Source organism: Nematolebias whitei, chromosome 22 (assembly GCF_014905685.2).
Source record: "Nematolebias whitei isolate Nwh7 chromosome 22, NemWhi1, whole genome shotgun sequence".
Lineage (NCBI taxonomy): Eukaryota > Metazoa > Chordata > Actinopteri > Cyprinodontiformes > Rivulidae > Nematolebias > Nematolebias whitei.
Genome location: NC_056519.1, coordinates 12,570,371 through 12,585,425, shown reverse-complemented (window position 1 = coordinate 12,585,425; position 15,055 = coordinate 12,570,371). Strand labels below are relative to the sequence as shown.

General features: G+C 38.1%; 1 protein-coding gene across 1 annotated transcript in view; it reads left to right on the top strand.

The window, feature by feature from the left end:
- The window catches only part of LOC119428486 (plexin-A4), a 94,777-nt gene that overhangs the window by 52,726 nt on the left and 26,996 nt on the right, over positions 1-15,055 (top strand). Inside the window, exon 4 of the mRNA XM_037696167.1 lies at positions 13,174-13,226. Within this exon, the coding sequence (XP_037552095.1) occupies positions 13,174-13,226 (53 nt within the window). The remainder of the gene's footprint in view (positions 1-13,173; positions 13,227-15,055) is intronic.

The following is a 15,055-nucleotide window of genomic DNA, read 5'->3' as shown; positions in this document are numbered from 1 at the left end:
TTAATTCCATGCAGATCGTGTGGCTCATCCATCAATAAGCCAAATGTGTGTCATATTCCATCTTACTTTGAAAACCCGCAAAAGAGCGAGTCTGCAAAAGTCGAACAGTGAAGTAGCGAGGGACTACTGTACATCTGTTTAAAACTGTGGCATAATAGGAGGCATTCATTGAATGCTAGTTTTTTTAATGTTATTTTTTTCTTTGTAATTTTTTTTGTATTAAAAGGTTCAAGACAAACCCTGTTTTGAAAAATTGCATTATTGTTCTCATGATCCTTTAACTCCTTTCTAAAACTTAAATGTAAATAACTAAAGAAAGAAATTAAAACTTATAAGAATTGTTTTGATTAAAAATACATTGAAACATCAGCCAGCAGTTCTGCTTGCAACCCCACAGGTAACCAAGGGACCAGTTACCTAATGATGTATCGCCCTTTTTACTGTTAACATTTTCAAGTGGACATTCCAGTTTTGATGGCTGAGTCCTGAATCAGACATTAACACCACTGAATCATTTTCTGTTTAAGGAAATTACTCCATTAAAAGCTTCTTCACAAACACTTGGTTGTGTTCATGTGCACACATTTTCCACACTCAAACACTTAACTTTCCCGTGGTAAATGGCCACTAATTCTCAGCATCGGGGGATTATGCATAATTGATTTATGGACGAGTAGTGAAATTGCTCATCATTGGAGAGAATAAGGCATTTTGTCCTCAGGCTGAAGTGTGCCAAACTACATTGTGATTTAATAGAGGAGATTTACTCCAAACTATGTTGAAATGCCTGCCTTCATTCACAAAATTTATGTGCAAAATTATATTACAATAAATGGCATAACTGGTTAACTTATATCCCCGGTTTGTTTTCCGCTGAACAGTATTTATTATTAGTATAAAGTTGTCCCTCTTCTGTTGTTTTCATGTTTTCATTCAAGGGTCGGTCTTTATCATGCCAACAAAACAGTTATGACATGTTGAGATGTTACCAGTAAGATCTCTGTGTTTTGTTGGATGTGGAGCAATCTTAATATTTAAAAGCTCTGTGGTGGGGGGTTGTAGATCTGAATTTTTCCCCTACAGTTGCTTAATTAGATGGAGATGTTAAAAATACAATGCTTAAAACTCTTTTAACATATCTTTAAACAACTACTGAAGACATTTTCTTATGTGACATGCATAGCACATATTACTGCTGAAGGTGTAGAGTAACTGTAAAAGTGAGTTGTTTGTTTGATGTCTTGGTAACTTGTACAAAAAAATTTAAAAGCCAAAATTTCCTCGCAAAATCTGGCTAATATAACAATGCATCAATTTTCATTTTTACTTGTGCTCCGCTACCCTCTATTTTCCAACTAAAGATTCCAAAGCCATTAAACATGTGAAAAACTGATTCATCAGACCTGGCCACCATTTTTAAATAGTCCACACTTAAGTATAGTAGAATAGTATAATAAATGTCAAAATCTTGCTTTTAATCTACAAAGCCCTCAACAACCTAGCTCCATCTTATATTACAGATCTTATTGTTCCATATTTTCCTAACAGAGCACTTTGCTCTCAGACTGCAGGTTTACTTTTGCTTCCAAGAGTTTCCAGGAGCAGATTGGGAGAAAGCTCTTCCAGTTATCAGGCTCCTCTCTTGTGGAACCAGCTTCCAGTTTCCGTCCATAAGGCTGACACATTGTCCAGTTTTAAGACTGGACTTAAGACTTTACTTTTTGATAAATCTTATAGTTAGGGTTAGATTGTTAAACTGCCATAGGCTTAGACTAATGGAGGACAAATTGACCTCATTTCCTTAAATGAATTGTTAAATTTGAATAGTTTTCATTTGACACTATTTCTATCTTAACATGTGATTCTTGACCTGCCATTGTGTATCTGTTCCTCTCAAACCCAGCCGGTCGAAGCAGATGGCTGCTTGTCCTGAGCCTGGTTCTGTTAAAGGTTTCTTCCTCATGAGGGAGTTTTTCCTTTCCACTGTCGCCTTCATGCTTGCTCAAAATGAGAGTCTGTGATGAAGTTAAACTCAAAGCAGTCTGTCCCTCAGATAATTAATGTTAACTTAGTTTTTATAAATTAATGTTTCTGTTCAGTGCCCTGAGATGACTTCTGTTGTGACTTGGCGCTATATAAATAAACTGAAATGAATTTAATTTATAACTCTAACATATATGTTGCAAGTTCTTATATCATCATGTCAAGTCAGACAAACATATTTGATATTCTTTAAATCACCGGGTATTCTAAGACAGCCAGCAAAAATAATATTTAACCATTTGTGATCCACTTGTTCTATGGGATTGGAACAAATCAGTCAGTCTTGGCTCCCAACCTTGCTAAACCTTGGACAATTGTGACCCTGCCATATGGTTACCATTTGTCTTCCATGAACCACATCTGGTAGATACTAACCACTACCTGCTGGGTCACTGCTGAAGACTTGCTGTTTTCCTAAAGCTCTAATCTACTTGTCAAATAGGTACAGTTTGCCCCCTGTCACATTTACTTTATCTTATTTTGCTTCAAGTTCTGACCTCCTCACTCATTTTTTTGTTAATCCCATTCTGTGTGCACCAGTCCACCACTACATAAATGGTAATTTATTTTACCCATTTGTGTTTTTAGGTTGGCTAACTGGTTCATATATGCATTATACAGAGGCCCTGTGTATTTCTTTGTTGCTCCACTTGGTGTTGTTGTGAAAAATATTGTCATCAAGCTGTGAAATTGCCCCAAGTCTGCCTCATACTCACAGACCGCAATCAGCTTTTCTTCCCCTTCTCAATTGCATATTTTTCCTTGTAGTTGAGTGTGTGTTGTCAACAGAAATGTGAGCCAGCCGGCACCGAACACTCACTCATCAAAGGTGATTCATGGTGGTACTGCACAGTAGTAGCATAAACTGTCTACATTACAACAGAGTATCCATTTCACTAAAGCTTGAAGTTTTCCCAGTTCCCCCTGTTAATAAACGACTGATTTTGGAGGCTGGAAGCTTGTTTCCCTTTGAGTTTTCTGTACAGTAATTACATATTTAGACCGCTGCTGTTGTGAGGCTCGGTTGCTTAGCAACTACTTACTACTATTATGGGATTTGGTGGGCCTCAGTGGTAAATGTGGGCCATTTGGCCTTTGGTTATGTACACTACAACAATTTTTTACGTACAGAATGTTTGTGTGTACAGATACAACACTAAACGAACATATCCACGCATCTGCAGGATCAAGAGCATACGCTCTTTTTCTTCCTCTACCTGTCTGTGTGTTGTGAGTTCTTCTAAAACCATCTATTTAAATCACCCCCTTTAAGCTAATTTACAATGCACAGTAATATTTCACCAGTGAGGTGGGGATAGAAGTCAACAACTGAAGTCTGAGCTCACCATTGGCTTAAAAGAGGGATGATTGAAGTCAAAGGCACATTTGCATGCCAATGGGACAGTGAATAGGCACTGATGGAGTGATGGGGTAATTTTGTACTTTTTCTTTGAGGACTAAAAGACAGACCACACAGGATTCTGCTTTCTCCTCTACGCTATCCACCAAGATTCACTGCATAACTTCAAAAACAAAATCCTTATTGTAATGAGAACTGTGATGTTTGTGGCAATTTTGGTGATTCACATCATACTGTATGGCTTAATCAGTGAAATTGTATCACATGCACATTTTTGGAAAGCTCCTCATACCTCCTCTTGATACGTTCAAAGCTGACAAACATCAGTTTTTGTCAGCTAAGGCTAAAGATTTTTTTTTAATCACACAAGTGTAAACTAGTTGCAATAAAAGCAGTAAGCAATAAATCATTTGCTGTCTTTGGAAAATGACTTATTGCATCCGTCATGGATATGTTTTGTGGGACAAGCTTGTGCTTGCTGTTGGATATGCTGAATCAAAAATAGTGAAGGATATTTTCACAGAAAGCTTTTACTGAAAATGAACACTCATAAAGACAATGAAAAAGGCTTGTGTGAGTAGAAACATTTTTATATGCATCTGTGTTTATCCATATTGTTAGGGCTTCTGCCTAGTTGATAAATGATGCCAAAGACGGAAAGAAAAATGTCCATAAAACACCCCTGATTTTTTTTCTCACTATTTTCACCTTTCATTTTTGCCTTTTTTTTCCTCCAGCTAAAAGCTCTTTTGCCTTATTTCAAACTCTCAGAAAATATTTTTTAATACCTCTGTATCTATGCTTTATCAAGCCAAATGTCTGGTGGTAAACAGATGAGCAACTTTACTTTTATTTTATTGGGTTTAAAACATTTGGAGTGAAAAATCTGACAGGTTAATCTAAAGGGCATAACATATAAATGAATCTGTAGTCAAGGGTTTATGGGTCAGTTATTCCATCCCAGCTGTGATGACCTGCAGTTGTAATGGGGAACGGAAAATCGAGAAGAATGAATAGAGGCAGTGTCCTGCAAGGCTGTGCAAAATGGACAATTGGGCTCAAAGGATTTACTACCAAAACTTGGTGACCTTGCAGTATGTTAATTTTGTTTTGTAGTACAGTAGATCCTTGATGCTTTGGGACATTCGCAGACTCCCTCTTTCACGAGTTTTCAACATAAGATTGTACGCGACACACGATGGTCAGCTTTAATACTACTCACATTATTGGGATGGTACAGGATAAAAAGTTAACAAAAGCGGACGAGAGCGGGAACCAACCAATAGGACTAAATAAATAAATACAAAATTAGGACGTACTGTCATTTTGTAGCTTTCTTTCAACACCATTCAAAAGAACTACACAGCCCATAAGCCAACAGTGCTTCCGGCTGCTGCTTTCTGCCAAATTTCATAGACTATGAAATGGAGGGAGCAAACACTAGCGGAGAAACCCATGCGGTAAAAATAGTTTTGCAACGCAAAGTCAGAAGTAATGATCCATCTATTAAGCTCGCAGAACCAACATATATGAAAAGTGGATCACAGAACTGTTCAACTTTCATCAATGCCCATGTATTCATATTTGTTAGTAGGGATTTAACAGGGGGTTGCTGTCTACAATCAGACACATGCAAACATGCTTTTTTTAGCTCATGGCATTTTAATAGTGGCGTGCACATGCTCATAGACTGTTTTATCACTTGTAGGATGAGTTGCAGCATGCAGACGAAGTACTAATGGGATCTTTTAATTGGAGTGTAATCTTAAATGTTTAATTTGCCCGAAGCGGATAGAAAGATCTGACAGAGTAAAAGTGGGGTCACAAAAAAAGATTACTGGGAGGAAAAAGAAAACTGAAATGACAAGTCATGTGGCTGAGCATAAGAAGTATGACGAGCAGATAATGCCAGTGCAAAGAAAGACATGACACATTTATAACATTGTATAGAGTCATAAAAATCATAAAAAAGAAAAGTTGAAACAGGAGAGAGAAACAAAATAATGGTGTTAGCTTTTCCAGTACAAAGTCATGCATCTCCACTGTTGGCTTTATTCTGTTATTTCTGTCTGCCACCCATGGTCAGATCTCACTCTACAATGTGAAATCTGATTCAAAATGAGTCTCAGTCCAATTCAAATCCACAAATTAGTGTCTTTCCCTCCCTAAACTCCTTAGATTTCTATTGCCAGAACCTGATTACATCGCTTTTATAACCCACAAAACCCACCGGAGCTGTAGCTTTCCAGTTGCAAGCCTCTTATCTATCAAACAGACTAATGAGTTTGAAGCTGACCACCAATAAAGCCAAGACGAAGAGAGAAATCTGTTCATATTGCAGTGCACGGTTGATGCTTTTTCACAAATACCACACGCGATCAGGAGATGAAATAGTAGAGCAAATGTGATTTCCGCTCTGGAGTCGGGATTGTCATTTGCCAGTTACACTTTCCTTTCTCCTGTCAGTAATAAATTACTTTTTGTTTTTGCTCCCACTTTATTTTTTGTGCATGTGCAATTCAGTTTTAAGACTCTTTTCTTAACCATTTCAGACTTTGTTTCTAAAATGTGATAGTGTTAACCTATTTGTGGTTTTGAATTAAATCAATTTACTCAGCACGACTAGAAACAAATGGGCAAAAAGACAAAGACCAGTGACTCCATCCTTTTGTAATAAAATTATCTTTATTCATTGGTTTTGGCTTCCTTTGTGTTAAACTTAATTATAAAGAGTAAGTGTTTATCTAGCCATGGTCATGCAGTATCAGTCTATTGTTGAGGGGTTTTTTTTAAACAAATGACCTTAACCTTTCTAACCTGACCCCTGACCTGGGACCCTGGGGTTGTCTACCAGGTCTTTGTCCAAGAAGCACAAGAGAAAGAGAAGTGCAGCTGTTACAAAATGTTTTAATTTGATATTTGTGCCATTTTCTCATTTTCTCTTTGGATTTTTGTTTTTTTTATATAAAAATACCAACAAAAAAAAAAGGAGCCTTGTGGTTGGTATTTTGCTTTTTGGATTGCTGTCTTCTTTCGTACTTTCAATTATTTATCTGAACTTCAAAATCCCCACTGCAGTGGAAGCTCAGACACACTCACATTCATGCTCAGATTCCTACATGCAGCTCTGTAAATATGTGTGCCATTTGCTGGCAGGGATATTTTTTAAGGGGAAGCTGGCAGGTTCGGTATAGACACACAAGTGAGAGACTATTATTGGAGATGAAGGAGCTTCTCTCTGCTTGGTTTTATAACAGTTGTGACATAATATTCTAGACTTTGTTGACATCATTGCAATTTCCAGCTGTTATTTTTTTCCCTTTGTATTAGAGGTCCTGTGAATATATTTATTTAATTTTACTTTTGACATCTTCCATAGTTTTTGTCAAAGCGATTGCCTCCTTTGCATCTGAACTTTTGATATTCCTTCATTTCTCATTCATCTCTTATTCTTCTTCAGCCCATTTCATCTCTCTGCCGTCCTCATCTTTCGTTCATTTGTTTTCCATCCACAGCCATTCATTGACAAACTCTGTGCCGCTCACTCTGTGCAGCTCCATGTGCCTCTATTTCCAGTCCACCTACGTATGTTATTTTCTCTCACTGCTGGGGTGGTGCTTCTGCTTTGATTGGGTAACAGTATGCACTTTGCCCTGAACTCTTTTGTCACTTGAAATGACAAACTATCATGCATCAGAGAAACTGTCAGAAAGAGAAACTTGTCATCCTGTTTTATATATATTCACAATAGTTGGGTACACGTTATTCAATGGGGGGAAAAGTATGTGTAAAGAGCAAAGATGAGTGAGTGGAACAAAAGGACAGCAGTGCAACAGTGGAAAGGAAATAGACTTAATAGGGAATCAAGGTAGTAGAAGGCTTAATAAATAAAAACTACCACATAAGAGGGAATGATAAGAAAGGAGTGAACGGTGTTTGATTGAATGAGCTACAGAAGACTCCTGATGTGAGTCATCCAGCCAGTGAATGATGGGTCACCATGGACACGGCCATTGACCTTGCACTGATGCCCAGTCTATTGATCTCATTAAACAAAACCTCTGTTTCTTTTACTCTTTTTCAGTGGCTGCTTTCCTGTCTAATAGTATTAATCATGATTGGATCTACTGCTCTGAATCTCCTTTCCCTTCCTTTGTGTTTGCCATTTGTCTGTAAGCATCAAGTCTGGATGAGCTGCCTGGCTCTCTGCCCTGTGATTTTAGCTTTTGTTTTGTCCTTTTAATGGCTTCTTGTTGTGGTTTATAGTTTAAGTGCTACAAATGGCCAGCATACAAATCATGGTTAAATGCACTGTGAGGCAATATTACAATGAGATAGTTTAATACATTTTAAACAGGAAAAGAACAACTCAGTCCTGCTATTCAAAAACATTTTAATGGGAGTCCTCCATCATGCCATCTTGTTTGTTTTGCATGATTCTTTCCACGTAGTCTTTCTTTTTTCATTCAACAATTGGCAACAGTTATTTTTATCAGGTTTGAGCTCATGACAGAGAACACGTCTAAATTATGTAAAAGTTATCAACAAAACTAACATGAGTATAGATGTATATATTTGTGGTTGCAATGAAGAAGAGCTCTCTGATTATTCACCAGTGGGATAATTTGTAATTAGCCTCATTTGTGCTAATACAAAAGGTTATCAGCCTTACAAATGCACACACACTCTGTCTAGCACACACACACACACATAAGCCTTCTCATTCAAAGCTATTTAAGGTATTTTTGTGGAAAATATTCCTCAGTTGCAAAGCTTTACTCTTCTGTGCTGAGACTTGATTAAGGGTTGATTTAATGCTCTCCAAACAATGAGCTGCTGTTTATTTCCAATTAGTGTGATGGATGCAGACCATTAAAACACACAACCCTCCTCTTGTTTGTTCCACTCTTCCTACTCACATTTTCTTTTCCTTAAACAGTTTTGTTGGGTGGCACTTGCATGGTAACAGCACACTTTGATGTGACTGTTGCCATGGTAGAGTATTTTTACTGATTCTATCTCACCAATATCACTTATTAATTGGATGTTTATTATTTTGAGGGTTGAACTTGGCTAACATTTTTTTAAGCTTAAATCATTTTTTTTCACAGAAGTTTATTTTTTTATACCACTGGCAGAAAAAAAACACATCATTTTCTCTTCTTTTTTTTTAAATAAAAAAAAAGTACTTTAATGTTATCTCTGTGTCTTATGGAAGTTTTAATTTTATGAGTTATATTTTTGGTTGTGGGGCTGATTAAATAAAGTATTAATCCCAATCTGATAGCAACAATGGAAATTCAGATCACACCGTTGGTTGGTTCTCAAACCATCTCTCAGGTCAGAGGCTATGTGTTTGACAAAATGGTACTTAATCTAGCTACCTAACCAATGGTGTGCCACAAGGCTCAGTTTTAGGTCCCACTCTTTTTACAATTGATATAAATAATGTAGATCAAAACATTCCTGACGCATCCTTGCATCTCTATGCCGATGACACTGTTGTTTATTGCCTAGCTAACACAGTTGCCAAGGTTTTCCAGCTTCTACAGTCTGCATTTGACATCATTCAGTCAGACATTCCATCTCAACCTGGTGCTATATGCTGACAAAACCAAAGGGATGTTGTTTTACAACAGAAAGTTGGTGCCAGCAACTCTTCCTCCTATCTCATCCATGCAATGGTGTTTCTGTTGAGTTTGTACATTCTTACAAATACTTGGGAATTTTGGTTGATGCACATCTCTCTTTTAAACCACATATCAAAAGGTTGATAAAGAAACTGAAATTTAAACTGGTTTTCTTTTTCAGAAATAGCTCTTGCTTAACCCTGAATGCCAGAAAACGCCTTGTAACCGCTACTTTCTTACTAGCCATTGACTATGGTGACATTATTTACATGAATGCCCCTGCCAGCTCCTTGCAGAAGTTGGATGCTGTCTACCATGGCACTCGGTTCATAACTGGTTGTAACTACCGTACCCATCACTACACTCTGGTCAGTTAGTCAGTTGGTCATCATTATCTACATGTAGGCTCTCACACTGGTACACCTTCATCTATAAATCACTTCTTGGTCTGCTTCTTATATCTCCTTCCACTTGTCACACCATCAGTGCAGTTACAGCATGCACTCTCATGTCATCATTACATGCAGCAGTGCGGCCTGAACTTGGCAAAAAGGCCTTTTCCTACTCATCTCCAGCAATCTGGAACATCTTGCAACAGGAACTGAAATTGTCCTCCTTGATTTCTTTGAGGGGGTTTAAACATTTGATTATGTCAATAGAAAAATCAAAGCACATATATTCTTGTTTTTAGTATCTTACCTTGTTTTATGGCACCCTGATGTATTGTTTTATAACACTACTTTTCTTTTTAACTGCTTTTTTACTGTAGTTTATTGTTATTGTTGTCTGTACTTTATATGTGTACATATAAGCTTATGCATTTCCCCACCATGCAATTAGGATGCAGCAGGTTCCTTTAGATGTATGGGTATACACTAGAGTCAGGTTTTTTCCCTTCAGTTCATTCAGTTTATTCAGTTTATTCACACACACACATTTTACGTTGAAAGATTTATTGAGGTGAATTGTCTCAACTCTGTGACCTGTACCAAATATAATAAATCTGGGTGACCCATGCTATCAGTTCAGCAAACATTTACTTTGACACAGCTCTGTTAAAATCGGAAGCGCTCAAAGCTTCATGTTTGGGCATCTTTAATGCACGTGTGATCTGCGACTTAAGTTAGCTCCTATCCTCTTCATGCTAGGTTTCAATAAATTCAGATGATTTCCCATGTCATTAAATACTAAATCTGACTTGCTAATGTGCTCCTCTATGAAGATGAGATGAATGCACAGTTGCACACACATTTTCTTATACCCAGACATACAGAGGCAGACAGACAGCACTTGGCTCATGTTTAATTAAGCAATCCGTCTGTGTAAGACAGTGATAGGTTTAGCACAGTGTAATCACAACATGCATGTTTGTCAGGGAACTTCTTTCTCTGTTCAGTTTCCTGTGGTCCTATAGGGGGCAGTACATAGAGGTGGCATCTTGTGTCCTGTGCCAGCATGACCAAGACATTCTTTTGGATTATTTTTTTCACTTTTTATCTCACATTCTTCCTCCTTTCACCCCCTTTACTTGATCCTCGTGGCCCCTTTTTTTAATCTTCATGCACACTCACTCCATCTCAATTCTGTCTCTTTCTTCCATCTGAGATTAAAGCTGCCCCATGGTTCTTTTCACTTCTCCTGAAGCAGCCCAAATGAGGTGGCTTATCAGATGTTTCCCTCTCCTCCTGACAGATAGACATGATGCCCATAAACAACGCACACAGGCAGGTCAACGCAGCGGTTTACCTGTTTCTTTGTGCACATGTATGCATCATATGAATGTATGCAAAGATGGATAATAAGGGGAACAGCCTTACAGACATGGATATGATGTGCCTGAAGGCATAGCAGCTCTGGTGGGAAATCCAAGGGCCTGGCATTGTGGTATGAGATGCCTGACGTCAGGTCCCCAAGGGTGGTGACTTGACTGTGATGTTTGGTTATTGGACGCAGCACAGCAATGTCTTTTGGTCTGCTCTGTAGGGGGCCGTGAGGGAGGGCACGCACACGACAGCTTTTATTAAACAGTAATCCCACCAGCTGTTGTTCCCTCCTCCCCTTAATCTTTTTTTTTTTAGCTCATTTTCTTTAAATCAGCCATCTTTTTTTTTGTGCACTGGTCATCAAACATGGTGTTAAAACACATTTTAAACTGCTTCAGATTTACATGATGACATTTGTTTACTAGAAAAGGGTTTGCTGTCAGGAATTGTTTTATTAAGCATGAAAAATCAACCCCCCCCCCAAAAACCCCCCCCCCCAAAAAAACATCACTTTCGAGCATAAACCTATAATCCAATATGTCAGTTTAAACCACATCTCCAAAATTACTATATTGCTAGCTTTTTGTTTTATCAAACATCAGTGCAGTTCCTGTGTTAGAATAAAGTTGTCAGAGACAACAAATTTGACTATTTTGTGAATGATAAAAATGTTTAAGAAATTTAAACACCTAGAAGAAAAAAATAAAAAAAATGTCCCAATGCTGTTTTGATTTAACGTTGCTCTATACAATCATCTTTAAATTATTTTTGAATAAAACAAACGCTAGTTCAAAAACCTTAAACAAGGTGGTTACAATATTGGCTTTCTAATTTTGATCATCAACCTCTGCCATAAGCAGGTCTTTAAGCTGCCAAAGAGTTGAGGCAACTTTAACACCTGATTATTATGTGGTTGGAGCAAATAATAATAAAATAAAATAAAATAAAGAGCTGGTTCTTTGTTAGGCACAGGATTTAAGCTTTAGCAAACCTTTAGATCATTTAAGTCCAGTAATGATGTTATGGTGCGCTTTGGTTTGACCATGTGCTAGACAGTTCCTCTTGTCCCAAGCTGCTGCTTAAAGAACTTGTTTTTTCCCCAAACGTGCCTTTTTGCATGTTACTAATCCCCTGTTCTTCTGAGGGTCACATTTGTAGCTTGATCTTCTTACCACTATACTTTCACTTTAGCCATCAGTCAGATGATGAGCAGCGCATATACCGTTAAATCTGTGCCTAGCTTCTCCGTAAAGTAACCTGACACAAAGAAAAATGCAAAGTTAGTTTTAGTCTGCTTTTGGTGTTTTGCTATATCTTCACTGTAGCGCTCTGTGGATGGCTCCGTCTTCCTCTGTTACAAAGTTTGGTTGGTTCTAAATTGTTGCAGTGGTTGCACCAGTCCAACGAGCCACAACAAACAGTCCCACCAGCAGCACACCCACAAAATAGTGGACCAACCAGTTTGCTGGTGATAAGATGGTTTCTGGGGCCCCGCCCTCTTCCCTATCAACTCTTCTGAGGCAGCCATAGTCAAATTTGGTTCAAAACACCAAAGCTCATGTTTAATAATCCAGGTAATAAAAATCCAGATTCAGACTGATGAAGTCCTTTGGGTGACGGACGAAACGTCTCAACAATAAAAAAAATTCAAAATCGTCCAGATGACCTGACAAAACTTTGTTGGATTTTTTTTACCAGGATTATTGAGCATGAACTTTGATGTTCTTTATCTAAGCTTAACTGATCTTTATGTAAAGACAAAGTGTTCCTTAGACTTGGAGATTTTTTGTGTCTAGATCTTATGAACAGTTCGTCACAGGTAGACCCAAGTCAAGTTCTAAACCCGTCTAAAGGACAATTCAGAACATCACATAAAAATTTACAAAGTAAGCAAAAACAGTCGCAGCTTCAATACTTTCAGAAGTGACTCAGTATGTCGGTGCGTGTTATGCTGGGATACCCTCGGGGCAGCCAGTATTCAATAGCGATGTGTGTCTGTGCTGTCTGCGTTCAACCAAACCCTTTAATGCACCGTCAGAATTAATGAACTGGAGAGCAAAGGATAAAAGTGCAGCTGTACACTGGCACCTGCACTCCCCTCACTCACAATGCAAGCACACATCAGCTCTCTACCTGCAGCTGGCGACTGATTGAGCTGTTCCCTACCCAGGAGACCCACTCAATGAGGGACACGTGCGTCCCCCCCTCACTAATTACCCCCACCTTGCCAAACACCAGCTTGGCAAGTGTTCACCTTTAGCTCCTTTACTCCTTAACAAGAAGGTAGATGCTGCCGTTTCATTTGTCACCATATATCAACTTACCCTTCTGTATTCCTTCTGCCTCCCTCCCATCCTCTTCCTTGTCTGTCACCCAGGACGTGCTGTCCCACTCCAGCTCTCTCCCTGAGGCCTCTGCCCTCTCCCATGGGTACTATGTGGAGGAAGGGCCTGGGCTTTGTCTTCCTGTCTAGACCCTGACATCAACCGCAGGGGTAGAGAACTTAATGATGGGTTCAGCAAATGTGCTTACTGACTCAAACTCGTGTGTGCGTGTGCATACGTGCTAACGCACACACAGATATGCACACATTCTTTATTGTTTTTGCCTTTCTTTCATCTTTCTGTCTCCTTTTCTTTTGGTGACAGGAATGACAAGATTGCAGTCTGTTCACCGTATCATTATCATGTCCCCCCACTGTATTTTCACTGTGGAGCGGATAATTAAAGATTATTTTAAGCTAATTGCCATACATTTAGATCTCGTACTAAAACCAATAAACTGTTTTATCCACTCTTTAGCTGTCTAAATAATACAGCTTAGTAGTTTTTGACATAAATGCTAGGATTTTTTTTAACCAACTTCTTAGTTATTTGCAGAAATTGAGTATTCATGTTTATTTTTCAAATATTTAAATGTCCATATAGAGGCTTTAAATGATAATTACAAGAACATGGTCTCATTAACGTCTATACTGTGTTTACATTTCAACACCATCATTAAGGTTTAATTTCTTAATTATGAAAGGTAAACAAAGCAACCTTATAATTATAAATAATACACACTATTCTAATCCTCCTATGTTTGTTTGTGGTGTTTAAAACAATTAGATTAGAAAAATAATCAATTCAACAAATAAAACTAGTTGGACTGAATTACATTTATGTTTTTAAACCAACACAATTATGTTCAATGCTTAATTCAAACCTGAAATGTTTGAGATGCAATTAAAATTGTTCCACCTCAATATAATCTGCAGCAGTTAGATCACTCTGCTACAAGTTTCCATTTAAAGTTACAACATTACTATAAATGACTGTAAATCAGTCCAACCTTGTTCGTTCTTCCCCACACAAAGGGGGCACACACAGTGCTTTTAAACCAGTTCTACAAAGGATTTGGCAATGCTATTCTCCTTCACCCAGGCTCATGCTTTCCTTCTCTGACACTTTGTCATGCACACACACACACTGCTGTTCTCATAATCAGGGTCTCTCACAGGGGCACTTCCACATAAGGGAATGGGATGGACCACTGATCCTTCAGATGATCATTTGTCCATCTGATCCATGGTTGCTCTTTGTGGAAGAGACAGTGCTGCAGAACAGGAAATATTAGAAATCTCTATTTGAATGTAAATCCATCCCTTAAAGCCCTAGCTCACCAAAACTTTGTGAAGTCTGACATAATAAAAGTGCATACCCCTTTAAGTTTAGAAATGTCTTCCTAAAATTGACGTTTTACTGTTAACACCAATAAGATATTTGGCATCCCAGATAAATGCTATAGTTGGACTGGTTGTTTTAATTTTTTAAGGTATATTCTTACTGCTTTTTATTTCTCAGTGTTACCCTTAGTGTTAAGCACTTTGATAACAGTCTATCTGTTTTAAATTGTGCTCTATAAATAAATATGACTTGACTTGACTTGACTTGGTCCAGGGAAGGGATAGTTGTTGCCATTTTCTCCAGTCTCTGCTTGTGTGTGTGTTCAGTCAGCCAAAGGGCAGAGCAAGTGGTAATACAAATGAACTGAATGAAGGACTTAGTCAATACATGTACTTTAAATGTCTGGGGAGAGTTGTAGTTCAGGAAAGGTTCATGCATTTAGTGTCTTTCTGCTCTTATTTTTAGTTTTCATATTGCTCCCCTTATTTATAAGTTATGTTCTGTTCTTTATCATTGTCATACCAGCTTTGAAGTCAAGGTCACAAATCAAGGTCAACGTTAAATCAGGTCTTTGCTTGTCCCACCCATAAC